The sequence below is a fragment of the Acanthochromis polyacanthus genome, chromosome 22 (genome assembly GCF_021347895.1).
Source record: "Acanthochromis polyacanthus isolate Apoly-LR-REF ecotype Palm Island chromosome 22, KAUST_Apoly_ChrSc, whole genome shotgun sequence".
NCBI classification, from domain to species: Eukaryota; Metazoa; Chordata; class Actinopteri; family Pomacentridae; genus Acanthochromis; species Acanthochromis polyacanthus.
In genome coordinates, this window is record NC_067134.1 from 19,003,960 (window position 1) to 19,022,143 (window position 18,184).

Genomic DNA, 18,184 nt, shown 5'->3' on the forward strand with positions numbered 1-18,184 from the left:
GTTAGTATTTTCAACAACATTTTTTCTGTTTATGTGTTGGAAGCAAAAGGGTTTGAGTGAAAAGACTAAAAAATGTTTTTGGCAAAATGCTGTTGGGGGACAAAGCTGCTAATGCTACTCTGATAGCATCCAAACTGATTTCCACATTGTCTTAGTGCTACATAGTGGATTTTCTTTTATGAACAGGGATTTTCATATAAATTATTACTCCACAACTTAACGTAGGTAATTAATGAATCGTTCTTGGTAGTGGTCAATCAATATGGCTTTATTGTAGGGCCGATGTCGATGAAACATTTCGCATGCAAATGTTGTGTGAAAATTTTGAGAAACACAAACTAACAAAACTTTGTTGAAATGTGTGGAAAATGTCAGTCCGATTTTTTTTATTTATTTTTTATTACTTAGATTTAAATAAAAGAGATCTTTTCATCATTCATCCTTCAGTGTTGATGGGTGAATACTTGTAAAGTCGAGCCAATCAGATAAGGCTGTGGGTGGGAAATTTGTCAGGACTGCCGATACAGAGAGTTAGCTACATCAGAACAAAAGTAGCACAGGCTGAATACTAGATCTGATACTATTAGCACAGATAAACACACAGTTTTGTCACTAAAGTATACATTTTTTCATTTATTCATTCATCTTAATTGAACCAAATATCATTTTCTTCTCTTTTTTTTAACACAGTCTGTTCTGCTGCTGCCTTTTCCTCTTTTACCCCAGAACTGCTTATTATTCTGATGATGACTTTGAAGTGGGATGACTGCATTGTGAGCCCTGCTGCTCCTCCCCGTTCCCTCTTCTGCAGCGCTCCTCCCCAATTAATAAGCGCAAATCAGTGCCAGCGTTTGACTGATGATCACTCCCGCGAGAATAACCATCACTCCAGTCATGATAGTGGTTGTAATAATATTTAAAGTAATAATGATCGTGGTAATATATTTAAGGGCTAATCTCCTGGATTGATCCGATAAGCATCTGTCAGTCAGTCTGTCAGTGAGGCTGTCGAATATGAGCTTTCTCTTACTGAAACTGTAGTCGCTGTTGTGATTTTCTGTAGGAAATGGAGTCCATATTTTAAAGGAAGCACCATAATAGAGGCGGAAAGCAGACAGGCAACGCCCTTTAATCATAACACTTGGATCCAATTCAACTTTGTTAGACTGTGAGAGTTCCACGGCTGTCAGTCATACCGTTTCCTCCATTACCGCTGCCTGCAGGATGTCCTGTACATTACGTATGAATTATTGTGTGAGAATAGCGTTCAAGGGTCACTTTATGTCTGGCATTTATAGTTCAGTGTAAGGTTGTTTTTTTACGCTGACAGGCTTTCACTGTATTAATGGTGTATTTATTGCTTTCTTTGAGCTCATTGTTTTGGTTTAAGGGTACTTAAATTTATGCTAATCTTCTTCATATCTGCTTGATGTGTGAGAACGACTCAAGTGGCCCAAAAAAATCCATTAATGTGGGTGTAAGTAGAAATGTAAGATCATGTGTTTGAGTGTCTTAATGGAGAGCAACGCAGAAAAACCCTCCTGCGTTGTGGAAATTAGATTGGTTACACTTCTGTTCCAATGTCACTCGTACAATAGAAGTGATTACCACGGAACAACAAGCTTACAGACAGCAGGAATCTCAATTAGCATTTAGCAAGACAAAGAAAGCAGCGTTAAGAAAAAGCTTTAGACATGCAGCTGAAAAAGCACAATATTTTATTTCGCTCACGTCCCATATGTTTAGCCAGTAATCTGTTTACAGCCTCACAGCATGGAGTATCTATATGAGATCTGACGGCCTCGACTCTGGTGTCTGTCAGCCTCTCATCCAGCCTGAGTGCCCTCAAACACAATACCTGGGAAACACAGCTGCTCTCATGCAAATTAAACCTGAGGCGTTTTGCTGCATAAGGCCTCAAAACAGTGCTTTTGTGTAAGCGGTGTTGCTGCATTTTGATCTGTGCATTCTGCTGAAAATACTCTTGCATGTCCAAGATGTCAACAGCCGGAGGGGGAAGGAGACAGATGAGGGATTAGCTGAGGCTGTTGAGCTTTTGTCCGGTAATGGAGCTCCACAGTGGGCACCGTGCCATGTGGCGATGGCGATGCTGGGCGGAGGATGGTGAGATCCGCCGTTCACGCTCCGCACAGGATTAGGGCCATAAGTGCAGTGGGTCGGTGCAGCTAATCGAGCTCATATGTTTCAGTTCACGTGGACGGAGGGCCTCGTAGAGACGGTGATGCAGAGAGAGGAGGTTGCTGTGGGGCAGGGTTCATGTCTGCTTGAAAAACCGTGATAGTCACTGTCTTTGTCTTCTCCAGATTTCTGCCTACTGCAGCAGATTGCCCTACAAAGTCCTCTGTATTTTCAAGCTTGTCTACTAGGAGATCTTTAGGTCAACATCCTCACGCTAACCGTGATTTTTCGTTTTGTTCTTTTCCTTCAGTGAGCGAAGCCGGGACCGCCACAAGTCACGCAGCAAAGACAGCCGCTCAGAAAAGTCTGTAACGATTAACACGCCGCCTGCAGAGCCACTGCTGGGCGACTCTGCTGTTCGAGGGGAGCAGGTCCAGGTAGGACTGAATACAAACGCAGACACTGTTTCATCTCTCAAAGGTCCCATACGGTGAAAATCCATTTTTATTGTGCAAGGTGTAAAATATCGTCTGTTAAAATATGAAGGTGTTTACTGTTGCCATTCCTCAAGTCGTCCACAGGAAATTAGCCTCCAAGCTCTTCAAGCCAGTCAGAAATCAACCCAGGTGCTCTGTATCATCGAACTAAAAAGCCCCTTATTGATTTTCAGAACAAAACAGCCGGTTTAGAACAGCCCTAAATCCAGGGGTTACAGTCATCTTTGCAGTATTTTGAGCTTAAAAACTGACAGGCAGACTGTGGGAAGATGGGAAACTTTGATTTGCTAAAAACCAGCACAATATGGGGCCTTTAAGAACACAGTTACTACACAGTTTCCATACTTTCACTGTTTGTGCTGAACTCGTTGCGTACTAATGTCCCTACAAGTTTCTGTGAGGTGCTTTGCAGACGGACAACTCTGCTAGATTTATAAAGGATTTGGAGAGCAAGAGATTTATCACTCACGAGTCAAAATGAGTTGGAATTATGATTGTGTTTATCAGCCTGGGCTGGGACAGGCCATCTGCTATTTCAGGGCAAAAGCCAGAAGGGCCAGTCCACTTTTGGCGAGAACAAGGCTGTCACTTTCAGGAAGTCTGTTCCTGACAAATATCTGCAACAGGATATGCATGCAGCAGGCTGCCTCTCTGGACGGTAAAACTTAGTTTTATCCATTTTGTCAACAACAAACTCCGTATTTCAGTGCTGGGGTTAGGTCAGGTAATGATACACACCGGTGCAAGGTGAATCTGGCTTCTGTGGCCCCTCCAGAATGGACCAGGCCAAGCCAAAACAGCAGCTTAGCTCGCTTGACTGTCAGTCAAAATTCAAACTCTGCCCTCAGAAATCATGCTGACCTGGACGTCTGTGAGTGCAAACTCAAAATATGGATTATGTAATGGATTATTTGATAAAGCAGAAATATACGGTAGGAAACAGTTTATCATATCATACAGTATAATTTCTGTTTAACATTTATCAGCTTAAATATTTGATGAGCATCAGATAATATATAGGCTGTACCGTCAGGTCTTTGTTTTACACAAGTAGAAAACCTGCTGACTCTTTTAATTTCATGTACCAGGCTGACATTTGATCATGTTGCTTGGATTCAGATGAAAGGCAGACCAAATACAAGACAGGCTGATCAGATAGCGCTGTGATTGGCTGCAAGTTGGCAAGTTAAGACGTGAAATTCCAGGTAGCACTTGAGGGATACAAGATGTGGTGAAAGAAAATGAGCTGCAGCCAATTAGTTTCCTTAAGCTTCTGTGGTCTTGCTAAAATAACAGTTATGGTCATTAAAATAATCTTCAAAGTTGCTTTTATTTATTCTGATTTTGAACTTCTTAGGAATGAATGATGAGCAGATAGTGATTGTGTTCATGGTCACACTAGTATCCAGGTTATGAGGAATATTCGGCGTTTACAAGGAGCTGTTTGTGCTGTGATGTCACCAACAAAAAGCCATAATTTAATCTGACATCCAGGAAACTGTTAGCCAAACCCTAAATTAATTTGACTGTAGCTATTAAAATGAGGCCACTTTGGCTTATCGTGGGCTTAGCACGGTTAAATACCAGCAGCAGTACATTACGGATTTGGTTCATCCACCTCATTACCAGAATTAGGAGGCAAAAAATATTAAAAAATATAAAACGTGTCCTCTTTGACCCTTGTCAGGCTTCACTGCATCTATGTAGGACAGCGGAGCGGTTGGTAGAGAAAAGTGTGACACAGCTGAAGCATTCATGAGAGCAGAAGTAGAAACACCATGATGCTGTACAATTAGGAGAGCTGTGAGGAATATAACTACATCTATGTTTCTGTTTTTGACTTTCCAAAAGCTGCAAAAAGTCCACAACAGTGAGAAGCTGTATACATGCAGCTGCATCCTGGTTTCTTTCAGAGTGCTCCAGCTAGCATACTGGAGTGTCTAAACCAGAATAAGAGCTTATTCAAGTTTCTGAAACCAGGATTTGATGCTTACTTGTGCAAACACAAAAGTGGGATGCTCTAATCTGTGCTAACCTCATTTACTGGCACTGAAAATATTGTTTCCTCGTCTGAAAAAAAATCCAGAAATTCAGCAGAAAAATATCCCAAATTTCTGAAAACTTGCAAAACCTTCAGGAAGAAAATTCCAATAATTCCTTAAAAGTTTCCCTTAAAAGTTTTATTTTGAAAAAAAAAAAAATCTCCCAAATTTGGCAAGGAAATTCTTGTAAATATTTTCAAAAAATGAGAAAAAATCTTCCAAAAAAATTCTAAAAATATCTAAATTGATTACATATATGTCAGTAAAACTTCTACTATTTTCTTTAAGAACATTCACATAAAAATCAACCAAAATCCAGCGAAATTCGCTGGATTTTGGTTGATTTTTATGTGAATGTTCTTAAAGAAAGATTTTTAACATTTCTTTTTTTCCACAAAAAAAATGTTAAAATGTTAAATGGGGGAACATCAGAAATTTCACTGTGAACATGTATATTTTTTTCCACGTTTTCAAACTTTAAAACGGCTCAATTTTGACCCGCAGGACGACACGAGGGTTAACAGAGTCAGTGCGGACATCGTGACTTCCATTATACCCATTGGCCCATATATGTTCAAATCTAAATTATGCCACTTTTTCCATTTTGAAAGTCCTAATTCTGAGCTCAGAATCCAAAAAAACGACCAAAAATCGTCTGATATGCAACAACATGTAACTGCTGGTGTTAGATGCCGATGCTTCTGATGATTAGTTTTCACCATCTTTATTTTGAACACCAAACATGATCACTTTATTTGACGCCTGTCCCTGTTTTATCCTCTCATTTACTTCCAGTGAAGTATCTCCACACCACATGTTGCTAATTCACTGAGTCATAATGGCTCCATATATACGGGTTGTTCAAGCAGTTTCCTCAGAATGAGTAATAGTCTCTCCTGACTGCCACATAATTGGTTCGAAACAGCTCTGCGCCTGTGATGTGGTCGGCTCTAAGCACCTTATAAACAGTAAATTATACTCCTTTTCAAATCAAGGAAATGGTCCTACCCCAATTCGGTGTTTATATCACCCAGCTCTAATCAACGGGATGTCGTCGTGGTGCGGCAGGTACATTGTAGAGCTGCTAAATGGAGGTAAAAGCGCTGTTCAGTTCTCCCAAAGGCGTTATGGGGTGACTCACAGTCGGAGCACTCGTGCAGCTTGGATGGATGTGAAGCCGTGACAGTTGAATCATCGGTGCGAAAGAACAGCTGAGTAAGAAGACATCTGGTTTTGATGAAAAGATATCAGGGGAGACGTTCACAATAATAGTAAGGAGCGTTTAGCTGGAAGGGTTAAACCACAGAGCCGAAAATTCTGTGCAGCAGCTAGAAGCAATAAGATCACGGAGATGGATGGAAAAAAAATAGATTGTTTAATTAACAGCAACTATATGGGTGTTTTCTTCTCCATAGCAACCGCAGCCAAGAGTGAGTAATGCAGTGAAGTGACTTGTCATGCCAGCAAATCATGACATTGAGTTGAAATCCAGACGATCTACTTTTTTTCTGTTTCCAGCAGCATGTAGAATTTTGGTTAATGAGCAACTATAAACAGGAATACGGAGTGTGGAAGACACTTCACGGCTCTTTTAATAGCGTAGCTTCTTTCTGGAGGGTAACGGTGAAAACTCAACACCAGCAGACTAAAACCTGAGCATATCTTAGCTGACAGTGTGTCATTTTCAAACAGCAAACCTGACCTGAGAGAGCAGCTCACAGCCGGTGTAGCATAGGATTTCCTCCCCCAGGACTCTGACACTTGAGGCTTCTGTTCAGCTCCAGTATGAGTTGATTCAATTGTTTGCTTCTGGATTTGATCCCGTGGTTTGGAATTAAACAAATGCTCAGCTCAGTCGATGATGACAGTGTATAATCTTTAAGGTCACACCGAGTCAGAGGATTGACCTCTTTACTTCTGCATCTAAATAGTCTTTACCCATGCCGCTGGAGTTTACACCAGTGCAGATGCTTTCAGATGTGACTCTAAGAGGAGTCTTCACTGCATTTTGATGAGTCCGTAGTCTGTCTTGTGAATTGTGGGTGTTCTTCTAGTGTACTTAGAAAGCAGGAACTTCAACATTTGCTGCCGGCAAGAGCAAAACGGCTTTAATGAAAGAACTGATGGAGATTTTAGCACACAGACAGCCGCGGCTTACCCAAGAGTGACCCGTCCTTGTAGCCAAACTGTCTGGAACAGCAGCTCTTATCAAGTGTTCGGCTTAAACAGCTGAAGGAAAAGATGACAAACACATGCAGACAATCCAGTGTTCACCATCATTTACTGACCTACTTGGCGCTCACTTTCCCTCGTGGCAAGACTCGTTTTCAGAGCCCATGTATGTGTGGCTGTGTTTTTTTTTTCATCTGCATGCTGTGTCTAATTTTAACACATGACAGGATTTGCCACACAGCACAGCCATCCTTAGTATTTTGCTCTTCATGTCTTATTCATGCCGTGGCCTGCAGTGGTGCCGCTGACAGGGCGGGGAGTGTTTGGCTTTAGTTTGAGGAATCAGGGCCACCAATTCTACCGAGAGCGAGGCTCAGCTCAAATCCTTGTACGTTAGCGCGCTCGGGTCTGCAGTCGCACATATGCTCCTGTATGTGAATGTTTTGTCTGCGTGCGTCAGTGCCGTCTCACTGTGCAGCGCTGCGCTCATTACTTCACTGCTGGGACTTCATCAGAGTCTTGGCTGACAGAGCAGCACATCGCTCCGGGCAGGGATGTCCTCACAATCCAGCAGAAAAGTTTCTCATGGCTGTTTCACCGCTGGAGTTGTAAAAGAAGACGAAGTGCTTTACATGTAAATGTGTCGGGGAGCATGACTGGAGACTGACTTTAACGCCAAACCAGGTGGAGATTGTTTGGAGGATTCGGCTGCCGTTGAGAGATGGTGTGTTTGTGTGGATTTTTAAGCATTCACAACATGCAGAAGACATGTCAAATCTTTTGTGGGAAAAGTTTGACAATTTGGGATCTAGAATTTGTACATTTGTTGTACTGCCTTTGGATTTTTTTCCCCAGTTTTGCTTCCACTTTTAATGCTAAACTAGTCCTATTTTGCACACAGAATCAAAGTGGGATCAATCATCTTATCTTAGCAAGAAAGTGAAATATATTTCCCAAAATGTTCTACTACTACTTCTAGGTAGGGGAGTACAAACCGGATGGATTGCTCATAAAAACATACATAACTCATTATATCATCCAGATTGCTCGATATGTTTGAACAGAGCACTTTGAACAGAGCACGGTTGCTCCAATCTCAGCAACCAGGCCAACGCTCTAGGGTGTATGCTAACGTGTGAAATGTGAACGATTCACTCCAAATGCTTTCTCAGCAGTGAGAACTTCAGATGGGTCCGTGTGCTTGGATATTTGTAAATGACAATGGAGGTGAGTAGAGCTCAGACTGACATATGGACTTTCTATTGATGGACTAAGTCATGCATAATTGGCTCAGTTTAAGCTGCTGCTATTGTTGTCTGTAACTGAATATTGGAGGAGGTTAAATCAGTGTAGCATGGTAGCTTTATGTGTTATGGCTTAGTATTGCATGAGGTGTGGAGGTGTGGAAATGTGGAAAAACAGTGGAAATGTGATATCTTTAAACCATAAAGCATTCTTTGAGAATTAGCGCCTTCCTCTTCTAACACGTGGACGGAGAATGTGGAGCTGGTTTATTTTCGTTCAGGTTATGAAAACAACCTTGCATTGCGTGTGTGATTAATGATTTGCTCTCTGGGTCAGTAAGTCAGTGGTGTTGGTTTGTTTGATCTCCCTTCGCTTGTGTGCAGAGATGAAGCTCACTCTGGCAGGGAAACAGTGAAAGGCAATCAGGCTCAAAAAGCAATTGATTGAACCTGTTTACTTTCCACGGCTAGCATGTGATTACACAACAGCAGCTTACATTTGGTTTCAAACAATTAACAGCTTATGATATTTGTGCTTGTTGTCTCTAAGGATAGAGGGAGCATCTTTCCTGTCAGTGTTTACTACAGACATCATACTGTTGCTGTTTTTCAACCACACTGAAAGGGCAGCTTATCAGTAAAAGAAAGTCATCGTCCTGCTGACTTACATGAAATATAAACTGGTCGCTTATTCCAAGTTTCACACTCCTCTTCTCCCCATCCTCCCTTGCTTTGCCAAGCTCCCCTGCACATCCCACTGTTTCACCTTCCTCTCACCCTCCCTGCAGCCCAATTTATTCAACACAATTAAACTCGGCTGCTTTGTGTGCGCAGTTGTTTGCCAACTGGAGCTGGTCTTAGGTATAGTGAGAGCGATGCAACTCTTGGCATTCATCGTAGACCGCGGTGCAGGTAGTTCCGCTGACCCCGACTCCGAGGGGCATCGCAGGCAGCCATGTCTGGTTTTTGGAAGAAGCAGGATGTTGGCGTTCATGTTTGGGATCCCTTCTTTGTGGTGAGTGCCTCCTGGCCCAGACTCCTGTGAGACAGAGTCCCGCAGAGCTCCGTGGATATCCCGGCGCTTTGTGTGTGAGCTGGTTGTAAGCGGCATGTTACAGCCAGGCTGCAAGCTCTGTGGGTGGGCATAGCGGGGGGGGTGAGACAGAAACACTTTTCTGCAGCAGGTTTGGAAGGTGTTTCTTTGAGGGGAGTACAATTTTGGGGAGGGGGATTTTTATGCTTCAATTTGTAGGTAGACAGAAACTCACCACAGTCAAATAGAGAGCAGTGTAAGATGGCTTTGTTTACATTTGCCGGTTGAACGCCACCTTGGATTGTGCGACATTTGCTAACTTTTTGCCCTTCATTATTTCTCCAAAGCTTAAATCAGACTCCTCTGATGGCAGGGCTTCGAAGAAAAGGAAAGCCATCTCCGTGGAAGTGAAATTAAATGCTCAGCGACTTTCTGTGATGAATGAGTAAGACTTTATCTTATTCTCTGATGGTTTATTGAGCCTTCACTCAGGCTACTGTGGGCCGTAGCCAACGCCAAAATAACTCCAAAAACCAGATAACTTAGCTCCACAGTTAACCGCCGTTCCCAGCTCTCTCTCACTCGCTCGACACACACACACTACTACTGACTCTCAGCCAATCAGAGATGAGCTCAACATGGCATGTTCACTGACATGAGGTAAATCTCGAAGGGAACAATAAACATTGAAGCTTCAACAACAATATCAGTCGGTTACAATGTTCTGTTATCTTCTTGTAAAATGAGTCAGACATGCTTCAGAGTAATTGATATTCATGACATGTCTCATTTTTCCTCACTGTGGGCTCGTTTTTCATTGTAATATAAACTTCTGCACCTCTATGGAAACAGCTCGACCTCGACTAGAAGTAGGTGGAACTCAAAAGCATATTCTGTGCAGTATGACTCAGATATAATGTCATAAATCACAACAAAAAAGAGGTATACGGATGCTTCACAATGCTGAATGTATTTTCTAACAAATTGCTGACAACTTGCTTCCTTTCATACTGCTTTTGAGCCACGCTGAATTTATTTTATTGATCCAGTTGGCTTTATTTTCCTCTTAGTCTCTCATGTCATCTCCCCTCTTTGTTGAAAACTGTCTGAACTGTTGGCTGTAGTTCATCAGTCATGGCTGCTTGGTTAAGCTGAGGAAAGCAGAATCTTTAGTTTTTCACAGGATCTGGTATAAATCGTAGACTTTTGATGAGTTGTTAACAGAGACATCCGGAGTAAATGATTTGGATGGATTTTTCCTGATAGAACTACACGTCACACATGACAGCTTCATGAAACGTTTGAAATCTTCTCATTCTTTCTGTTTTTGCAATTTTTTGCTCTGGGCAATCGTTGCACACACACACACACACACACACACACACACACACACACACACACACACACACACACACACACACACACACACACACACACACACACACACACACAAAACCTCTCAAACGCTGCTTGTTCGTAGGTTTTTATCTTTTCATTCGCGTTTAATCCGAAATACATAGAACATCACCTGACTTCTTCTTTTAGGACACTGTCAGCTGGTTGGATGGACAGGTTCAGTTTTACTTTCCTCACATGCGCGCACACACACACACACACACGTTAACGCACATGTAGCCGTGTCAGTGACAGCACGGCGACACCACAGTGTTCACTGGGTCAGAAGCAATGGGAGGAGAGTGGTGCTGAGGCTAGAGATGAGCGGAGAATGAGAGAGGATGCCTTGAGGGAAGACGGGAGGAAGGGGGGAGAGAATGCGAAGTGGAGTAAAGACGCACATCTCTGGGTGAACCGCCGTGGCTCCTAATTGTTGTGTTATTTGTTTATTTCCTCACTGGACTCTGCTGCTTCTTTAATGTGCTCATCCACTCCTTTCCCCCTCTTTCTCTCTCCTTCCCTCTTTATCCATCAATCCTTTCGCCCCCCCCCCTCCGTCTCTGCTGCTGTCAGGACAGCCCATGTGATTGTCTCCTCACCCCCTCCCCAACTCCTCTTCTCTCCCTGCTCCCTCACTCTCTGTCTTCCTCCATAAAGCCCCATTACATTATGTGGCAAGTGAGCGCACAGTCCCATACAATACCTCCTGAGGCATGATGGGAGATTTTTCTATATAAAGACGGATAAAGCGAGGGGCCGGGCTGCAGATCAGGAGAGAGTCAGGGAGGTCAGACACACACACTGATGTTTTGGGATGGATCGAGAGAAGGAAAGCAGCGGCTGAGCGTAGAGAGGGCGTTCATTTGAGCCGGACCGAGATTAAGTTTGGTCGGCCAAGATTTCAGGATGCAGTCGCCAACTGGGATGGAGACGGAAGACGAAGTGCTGCAGGTGCTCGAAGTTTGTGAGACTGTAGAGGAGGTAAAGGAAGTAATTATCACCACCATAGAAGAAGACTCTAACACTACTAACTCGCCTCCAGTGGCCAGCTGTGGACCAGGAACTAAACCAGGCCAGGTAAAACTGACCGATGCAGCTGCCAGAACTGATGTGCACTAACAAGCTCGTGTACAGACTCAACTTATTTGTCTGCAGAAGCAATGGATGTCTTTGTTTTAAAAAAATAAAATCATTTGCAGGACCCGGGATGCAGGCCTGCTCGGCAAAATCTCTACTTTTACGAGGTTTTGGCTTTCCAATATGTAGTTACGTCTCTCTGGATGAGTTGTGAGTTTTCCCTCTAGGTCAGTGGTAGAATGTGCTTACATCGTTTATGTAACATTGAATGTAGCAGCATCACAGGATGTTTGTGAATGCAGCTGGTGTGGAAAGTTTTTTTGTCACTCATCTGATCACAGCTGCCTGTAAATGTGTTCTTCTTTTTTCAGTTTGCAGTTGGGTTTTGCATTGGGAGGCTTTTACTCAAACAAGGTCTCCGATTTACTTGACTTGCTACTGCACTTTGTCTGTTTTCTGATCTAGCACCCTAATCAGCAGGGTGATGTAATTTGCGGGTGTCATTCTGCAAATTATTACAAATCCATGCTTGGAAAAGTAAAGCAGTTTTCTGATCTGCCATCACCCACCAAAGATTTGGTTAAGCTGAAAGAAGCATCATGATTTCAGATCGTGTCCATGCAGCTGAACAAGCTCTTATTTCTTAAAGGTCAAACATTTTCTGGTTTCTTTCTTCATCTATGACAGTAAATGGAATAGACAAAACAAGACATGAGAGGTTGTTATCTTGAGCTTTAGGAAATGCTGATTAAGATTTTTCACCTTTTTCTGATGTTTTACTGACTTAACAACTATTTTATCAATCGGCAGGAATAATGGACAGTTAAAGTTATTTTTAGTTGCAGCTCACCTGAAGACACAAATGCATTTCATGTCATTTTTAAGTTGATCTGACAAAATTGTTAGCACAGATTTGGAGAAATTCTGGCATTGGTTTGGATTTGTGTTAGTGTGTGATGAAGCTAAGTCTCCTTTTACTTCTGTTTTTGGTCTCCAACAAGTATTGAGGAAGACGTCAGCTTCTCTGACTAATAAACACTCAATAATGTTCACCAGATGGTCACTAACTTTGTGTGGCTGTCATTCAGTGTCATTTGAGACAATAAATGTACTGAAACACGCCATAGAACTGAGAGGAGCTGCAGAATTCTATTATGTTTCTACTTCTAGTAAATTGAATTAAAACTAATTTGCTAGCTTAACATACCTTAATCTGTGACATACTGTCTGTTGTTATTGGGCACTTGCCAGAATGTAATTTCTTGGGGTCGGGTCTCTCTCTTTTAAACAGTGGCATGTTCACACAGCCACACAGGGTTTCTACGTCAGCGTAAATTAGAAGTTCTATACACCCCCTCATGGTTGTCAGGCATTTCTGAGCCTAATCCACTTCAGCCATACTACAATTTACCTCTTCACGAGGTACTGCTCAGCTGTCAGTCTCCCATTGTCTCACGGTCTCTCCTCTATCCTGAGAATTAGTCATGGAAGCCTTTTTAAGTGCTTCCCGTCCTTGTCCTGACAAGTTCTTGGAGGCCGCACACGCTGTCCGCACTTGGAACAAAGGTAGTTTTAGATGGCTGTGAGGAGCTCTCTGGGAATGCATGTTGCTATATTTTGCACACACCTTGCCTCCCAGGAATGAGCAAAGTGCACTAGTTCCTGCACCGAGCGAGGGGCTTTGTTAGCAGCCCACTTACAGCTGAGCAACAGAAAACAGGCTTTTAGTGGACATTTGATTTACTGTGAGAGACAATGGCTGTTATTTATACTCTGGTGGAGATAAAAGGCTAAAATTCTCCATTGAAAGCCTGGTAAATGCATGCTGGCTGACATGGCGTGCAATGGTGCTATATATACACACCTGCGTAGAACTCGCGGTGTTTTCTGAGCAACTTTTGCTGTGGTATCAGACTAATCATTTGTGTTTATCAGTGAACTGGAATGCAGCTCAGGGTTCAGCCTATTAGTGCAGATAAGTGTATTTTTCTGAGCTCAAAGATATTTTTTCAGCAGGTCAGTATGTGGACAATATGTTGATTTCTCCGAGTTGAACTGCAAAAAATGAGCTGTGATCTCACCCAGGACTGCAGCTTTGGCACAAACAGCTGATACTGTCACACAATTTATCATCAGAAGCACCCTAAAGGCCTTTTGAGTAAGGGCCCAACAAGCAGCTTGGTAATGCAATATGATGCATCCAGACAAGTGGCTGTGTGCAGTTCACATGTCTTGCTGGATGTGCTTAAAGCTCAGCAGCTACTGTATCTTGTTGCAGCACTTAGCCTGCAGCCGTGCCAGATTTTTTTTTAATCAAAGAAATACTTCGATGGCACATTCTGCATCTTATCGCACCGCGCTAGCCACGCTTTTGAAACTGCCATATCTTTTGCTGGGTGGAATGTGATGGAGAGGTGATTGGCTCAAGAGTCGACAGTATAACTGTTCTGGTTGCTCGCTTTGGTCTTAGATTAGAGCTGTAATCTGTTCTTTAGGTTTGGTTTTCTGTGTGGTTTCTACATTTCCAGACCTCTGTTCTGCAGCTATACCAAAGCTACTACAGTGTGCAGTGAGACTGCTTTTTGTACTCCAGTCTCATTCAGACTTATTTATGGAATAGTCTGACATTATGGAAAATCAGCTGTTCATTTTTGATAACCTTTACATCAATATCAGTATACCAGTCCCATAGTGGTGGTTTGCTTAAAGGCTTCTTTTAACTTAAAGTTTTGAGCAGGGGGTAGCTGTTAGCCTTTCAAGTGCTTGCATAAGATGACGATCTAATGGTTTAATCAGCAAATCGAACCTTCACATATTTTCCAAAATGTGAAGCTACTTTTTGAACTTTGCCTAAATTGCCAGACTTTTTTAGACGGTACAGACACAAGCTTAACCTCTTATATTTATACCAATGTATTTTAATGCACATTTTTGAAGTAGACATTGATCGATTGTCGGCTCAACCTGTTACTGAAGCTGATATTTGGCGGAGCACTGCGTTCTGGGTACTGTTCTTGATGATGTTGTCATTTGCCTTAAAAAAGCATCACATCAGTCGATCTCCATTTTTTTTGTAGGATCTTAGAAAAAGCTAATGGACATGGGAAAGGTTGAAAAAACATTCATATAAAGGTACATGCAATGTTGAGGTGAAGCTCAGAACATGGGAGTAAAAACTGCACTTCCCAGAATGCACTGGTAGCAGCAAAGAAGTCATCACTGGTCTAGAGCACCTGGGAAGGACTGGAGAGAGCTCAGTCATTCAAATAACCTTCAGAGGAGGAAGAAGCAAGGAAAAGAACAAAATGGAGATCCAAGGAAACTCATGGATTCAGTCCAAAGGCGCCAATGGTTGGTGAAATGTTTGCTTTCCTGGTGGTTTGAGGTGTTCATACGGTGAAGTTTGTGTCGGCTGGTGTGTGATTGGTTGGTGAAGGCACTGCAGCATTTGCTTATTTGATTTTATGTTAAGAGAGTTGGAATTAAGATTAATTAAAGTAAAAATATAGAATGTATGCATGTTCTGTTGAATGTTAAAAATTTGCTGAACTTTACTAGAACTTAGAAATTGGATTGTTCTTTGTTTGTTTTGAAAGGATTAAGTGTTTGGTTCATTTACATGGTTAAATATGTCAAGTTTTGGTTCTGTTTTTAATGTCAACTTTGTTTTTTGTCTTTAAAGGTTTACAACCTATTGAAATAACATGATCAACCAACTTAAAGGAAAATTAAAAAGTCTCAGTTGGAACCCTGAATTGAGTTTTCCTCACGTCCTTCGAACTGAAAGAGGTGGACTTGACATGCAATACCAGCTGACACGGGTTATTTCAACGGATACTGGTCAACTCATGCGTATGCAAACTCGTGTGTATCGAGTGAATGTAAAAATCAGTGTTTTATTATTTATTTATGGTGATCAAACATGGATTTATAAACCACTGGCAGTTGCTGAATTGTCATCCCTAACCCCAACCCTAACCATTGCATACGCACGAGTTTGAATACGCATGAGTTGACCAGGTACCATTTCAACTATTCGAATTTAGAACAAGTCTTAAAGACTTTTCTGTCATAGATGTCAAAGCTTTGTGCTTTTCTTCTTCTGTGTCAAGATTTGCTAGTGCTTGACAAATAGCAGGTTTTGTTTCTGGCTTCTTTAGTAGTAGCCTATGCCACCTTTCAGTGAAGAGGTACTATGGCTAAAATAGATGAAGAATTTGTTGAGCGTCTTCTCTGTTGCACCCAGTGAGGTTTCAGTTGAAGGTTCACTAACATCAGTGTCACCGACTCATTGTTGGAAGGCTGTTTGCTGTGTAATTTTTCAGTTTTGATCAGACAGAGGTTAAAATATCAGCTTGCTGGAATGTTCCAGATCTCCCTCTGACCTGCTGATGGGGACACACAGATGTATTGTATGAAAAACTCTTCAGAATGTCTCTAATCCATATAGCCTAAGGTTGTTTATTTTAGCCTTGCAGTAGTGGATGTGTTACTGACATGTGGAGGTTTTATCAAGTGGAAATCTATTTAAAAAAAAGCTTAGAGCCTAAGGTTTTAACTTAGTCTTGGTAGAATCAGAGGGTGAAACCTGGAATCTTCTCTTCTCTTGTGAACACGCCGTTTCAGATGTTTGTTATTCATTTGTTCAGTTTCCTTTTCATCTCCTCCCAGCACACAGATTTGGCTTCTAAAGACCAATAAATCACAGCAAAAACAGGTCAAGAGCAGAGCTGACAGGTGTTCACTTACTGCCTGTGTTCATAGTCGTACACGTGGGTTTGTCTGTGCAGTAATCTGCGACTGTTCTCACTTTCTCTGCCTGTCTGGATCAATCCTCCTCCCTGTAAATGGCTGTCCTGTTATTGAACATTTCTGTCATGCTCTCTCACTTTTCTCCTGCCTCTTTGTTCCCGCTCTCCTCACTGCTCCTCTCTGTTTCACCTATTTTCATGTGATGAATGAGCGCGGGCCTACTGCAGGGCTGCTGCTACTGAACCAGATCAGCCTGTGGTGATTGGTTAATCCTGTGAGGAAATGTGGGTCACTAATGTCTATTTTTAGTCAGAGGGGAAGCCCAGGTACAGTCGTCTGATCCAACAACAACAACAAAGTCCCAAACTTGATTAGGAACAAGCTGGAGTGAGTGTAATGTTGAAACTTTAAAGATGCCTCACATTTAGCCAATTAATGCCAGTTTTTCTGCATGTGTTCAAGTATTACCACAATACATACTTTTATCATTATTTACATCACCTACTAGTTATTTTTCTGATCGATTCCTTATTTAGTGAATGAATCCAGAAGGAACAGTGAGAGAGCCCACCACAGCAGTTGATTTCTGTGTGGATTTTTACGACTGGCTGATGTGTAGAAGCGGTGATGGAGTCCTTTAGCGGCGTCTGACTCAGAGCTGTGAAACACGGGCGGCGAGTGATGAGTGTATCCCAACCATGAGGCATGTGAAGCTGTGATTCATGTCTCCCCTGGGTGTTGTCGAGGTACGCTGTGGTCAAAGAGACACTCTTCTTACACCTAATGCCTATTGATTTCCTCTCTCACTTGTGCACACACACATGCAGGCCAGACAGGATTAAGACTTGAGGATCTGTCAACAGTTAAACAGCAAACATGCACTGTTCTCCACTGGATCAGCTGTACTAGATTTACTCATTTAAACATCAACATTTCTTAAATGCCATGTGTAAATGTAGTTTTTACAAATGCCTCCTGTGCTGCTGAGGAACTGCTTAGGTATGCTAGTTGTGCGTCCCTGGTGATTCGAATCTCCACGTAGCCGAGGCTTGTGGCTCGCCTTTTGTGGAGCACTTATCTCTGCTAATACACAAAGAAAATAATGAGGCTTTGCTTACCGTGTTTCTGTGGATGGGATAATTGCTTCATGTGAATAAAAAGCCTGTTGCGTAAGTCTCTGTGGAGAGGCTGAGGGCTCTCCTGTCTGCCTCCCTCATTATTAATGAAGTGGCTTTCACCATTCTGTTCCACAAACGGTCTCCACTTCAGTTGACTGGGCTGAAATGTGCATTGTTTATGTTTGTGTGTTTGTTGCATTATGTCTGATACTATTAATCTCCTTTAACTCATTTGTAGAGTTGATCTAATGAAGCACAGTAGGTTGTGCATCACTGGTCATAACTGAGTCGCTCATGGCCTCTCCTTTCCACCAAGTACTCAAGAATATTTTGTCTTTTTTAGAGGATCTGGTACAAATGCTTTGTTTTTGATTGTTTTTTTTTTAAATGAGGCCTCAGAATAAGTGATTTTGATTCACTATCCTGGTTTTATTTTTGAATAATTCTCCCAATGAAATGAATTGTTTCTTGTGAATAGTTCAAAGACTGTCAGAATTTTGAAAGTGTATCCATTTTTTCCTGTTTTTAGAATTTATAGCTGATAAATGGTGCCATTTTAGTGTTTCTTTTTAGAATATGTCCCTTCACCCTGCTGCCAGGCCATGTAATTAGGAGGGTTGAATGTGTTTCAGGCTTATTTTATTTCACGAAAAACTTTGCCCCACGAGTACACCCAGTATCAGGTTACCCAGAGGGATGTGCTAATGTCTTCACT

At 42.1% G+C, this 18,184-nt stretch overlaps 1 protein-coding gene across 2 annotated transcripts in view; it reads left to right on the plus strand.

The window, feature by feature from the left end:
* Positions 1-18,184, plus strand: part of LOC110952232 (vang-like protein 1) — a 59,557-nt gene that overhangs the window by 19,597 nt on the left and 21,776 nt on the right. For both annotated transcript variants that reach the window (XM_022195686.2, XM_051943085.1), the window contains exon 3: positions 2,450-2,576. In XM_022195686.2, coding sequence (XP_022051378.2) covers positions 2,450-2,576 — 127 coding nt within the window. The remainder of the gene's footprint in view (positions 1-2,449; positions 2,577-18,184) is intronic.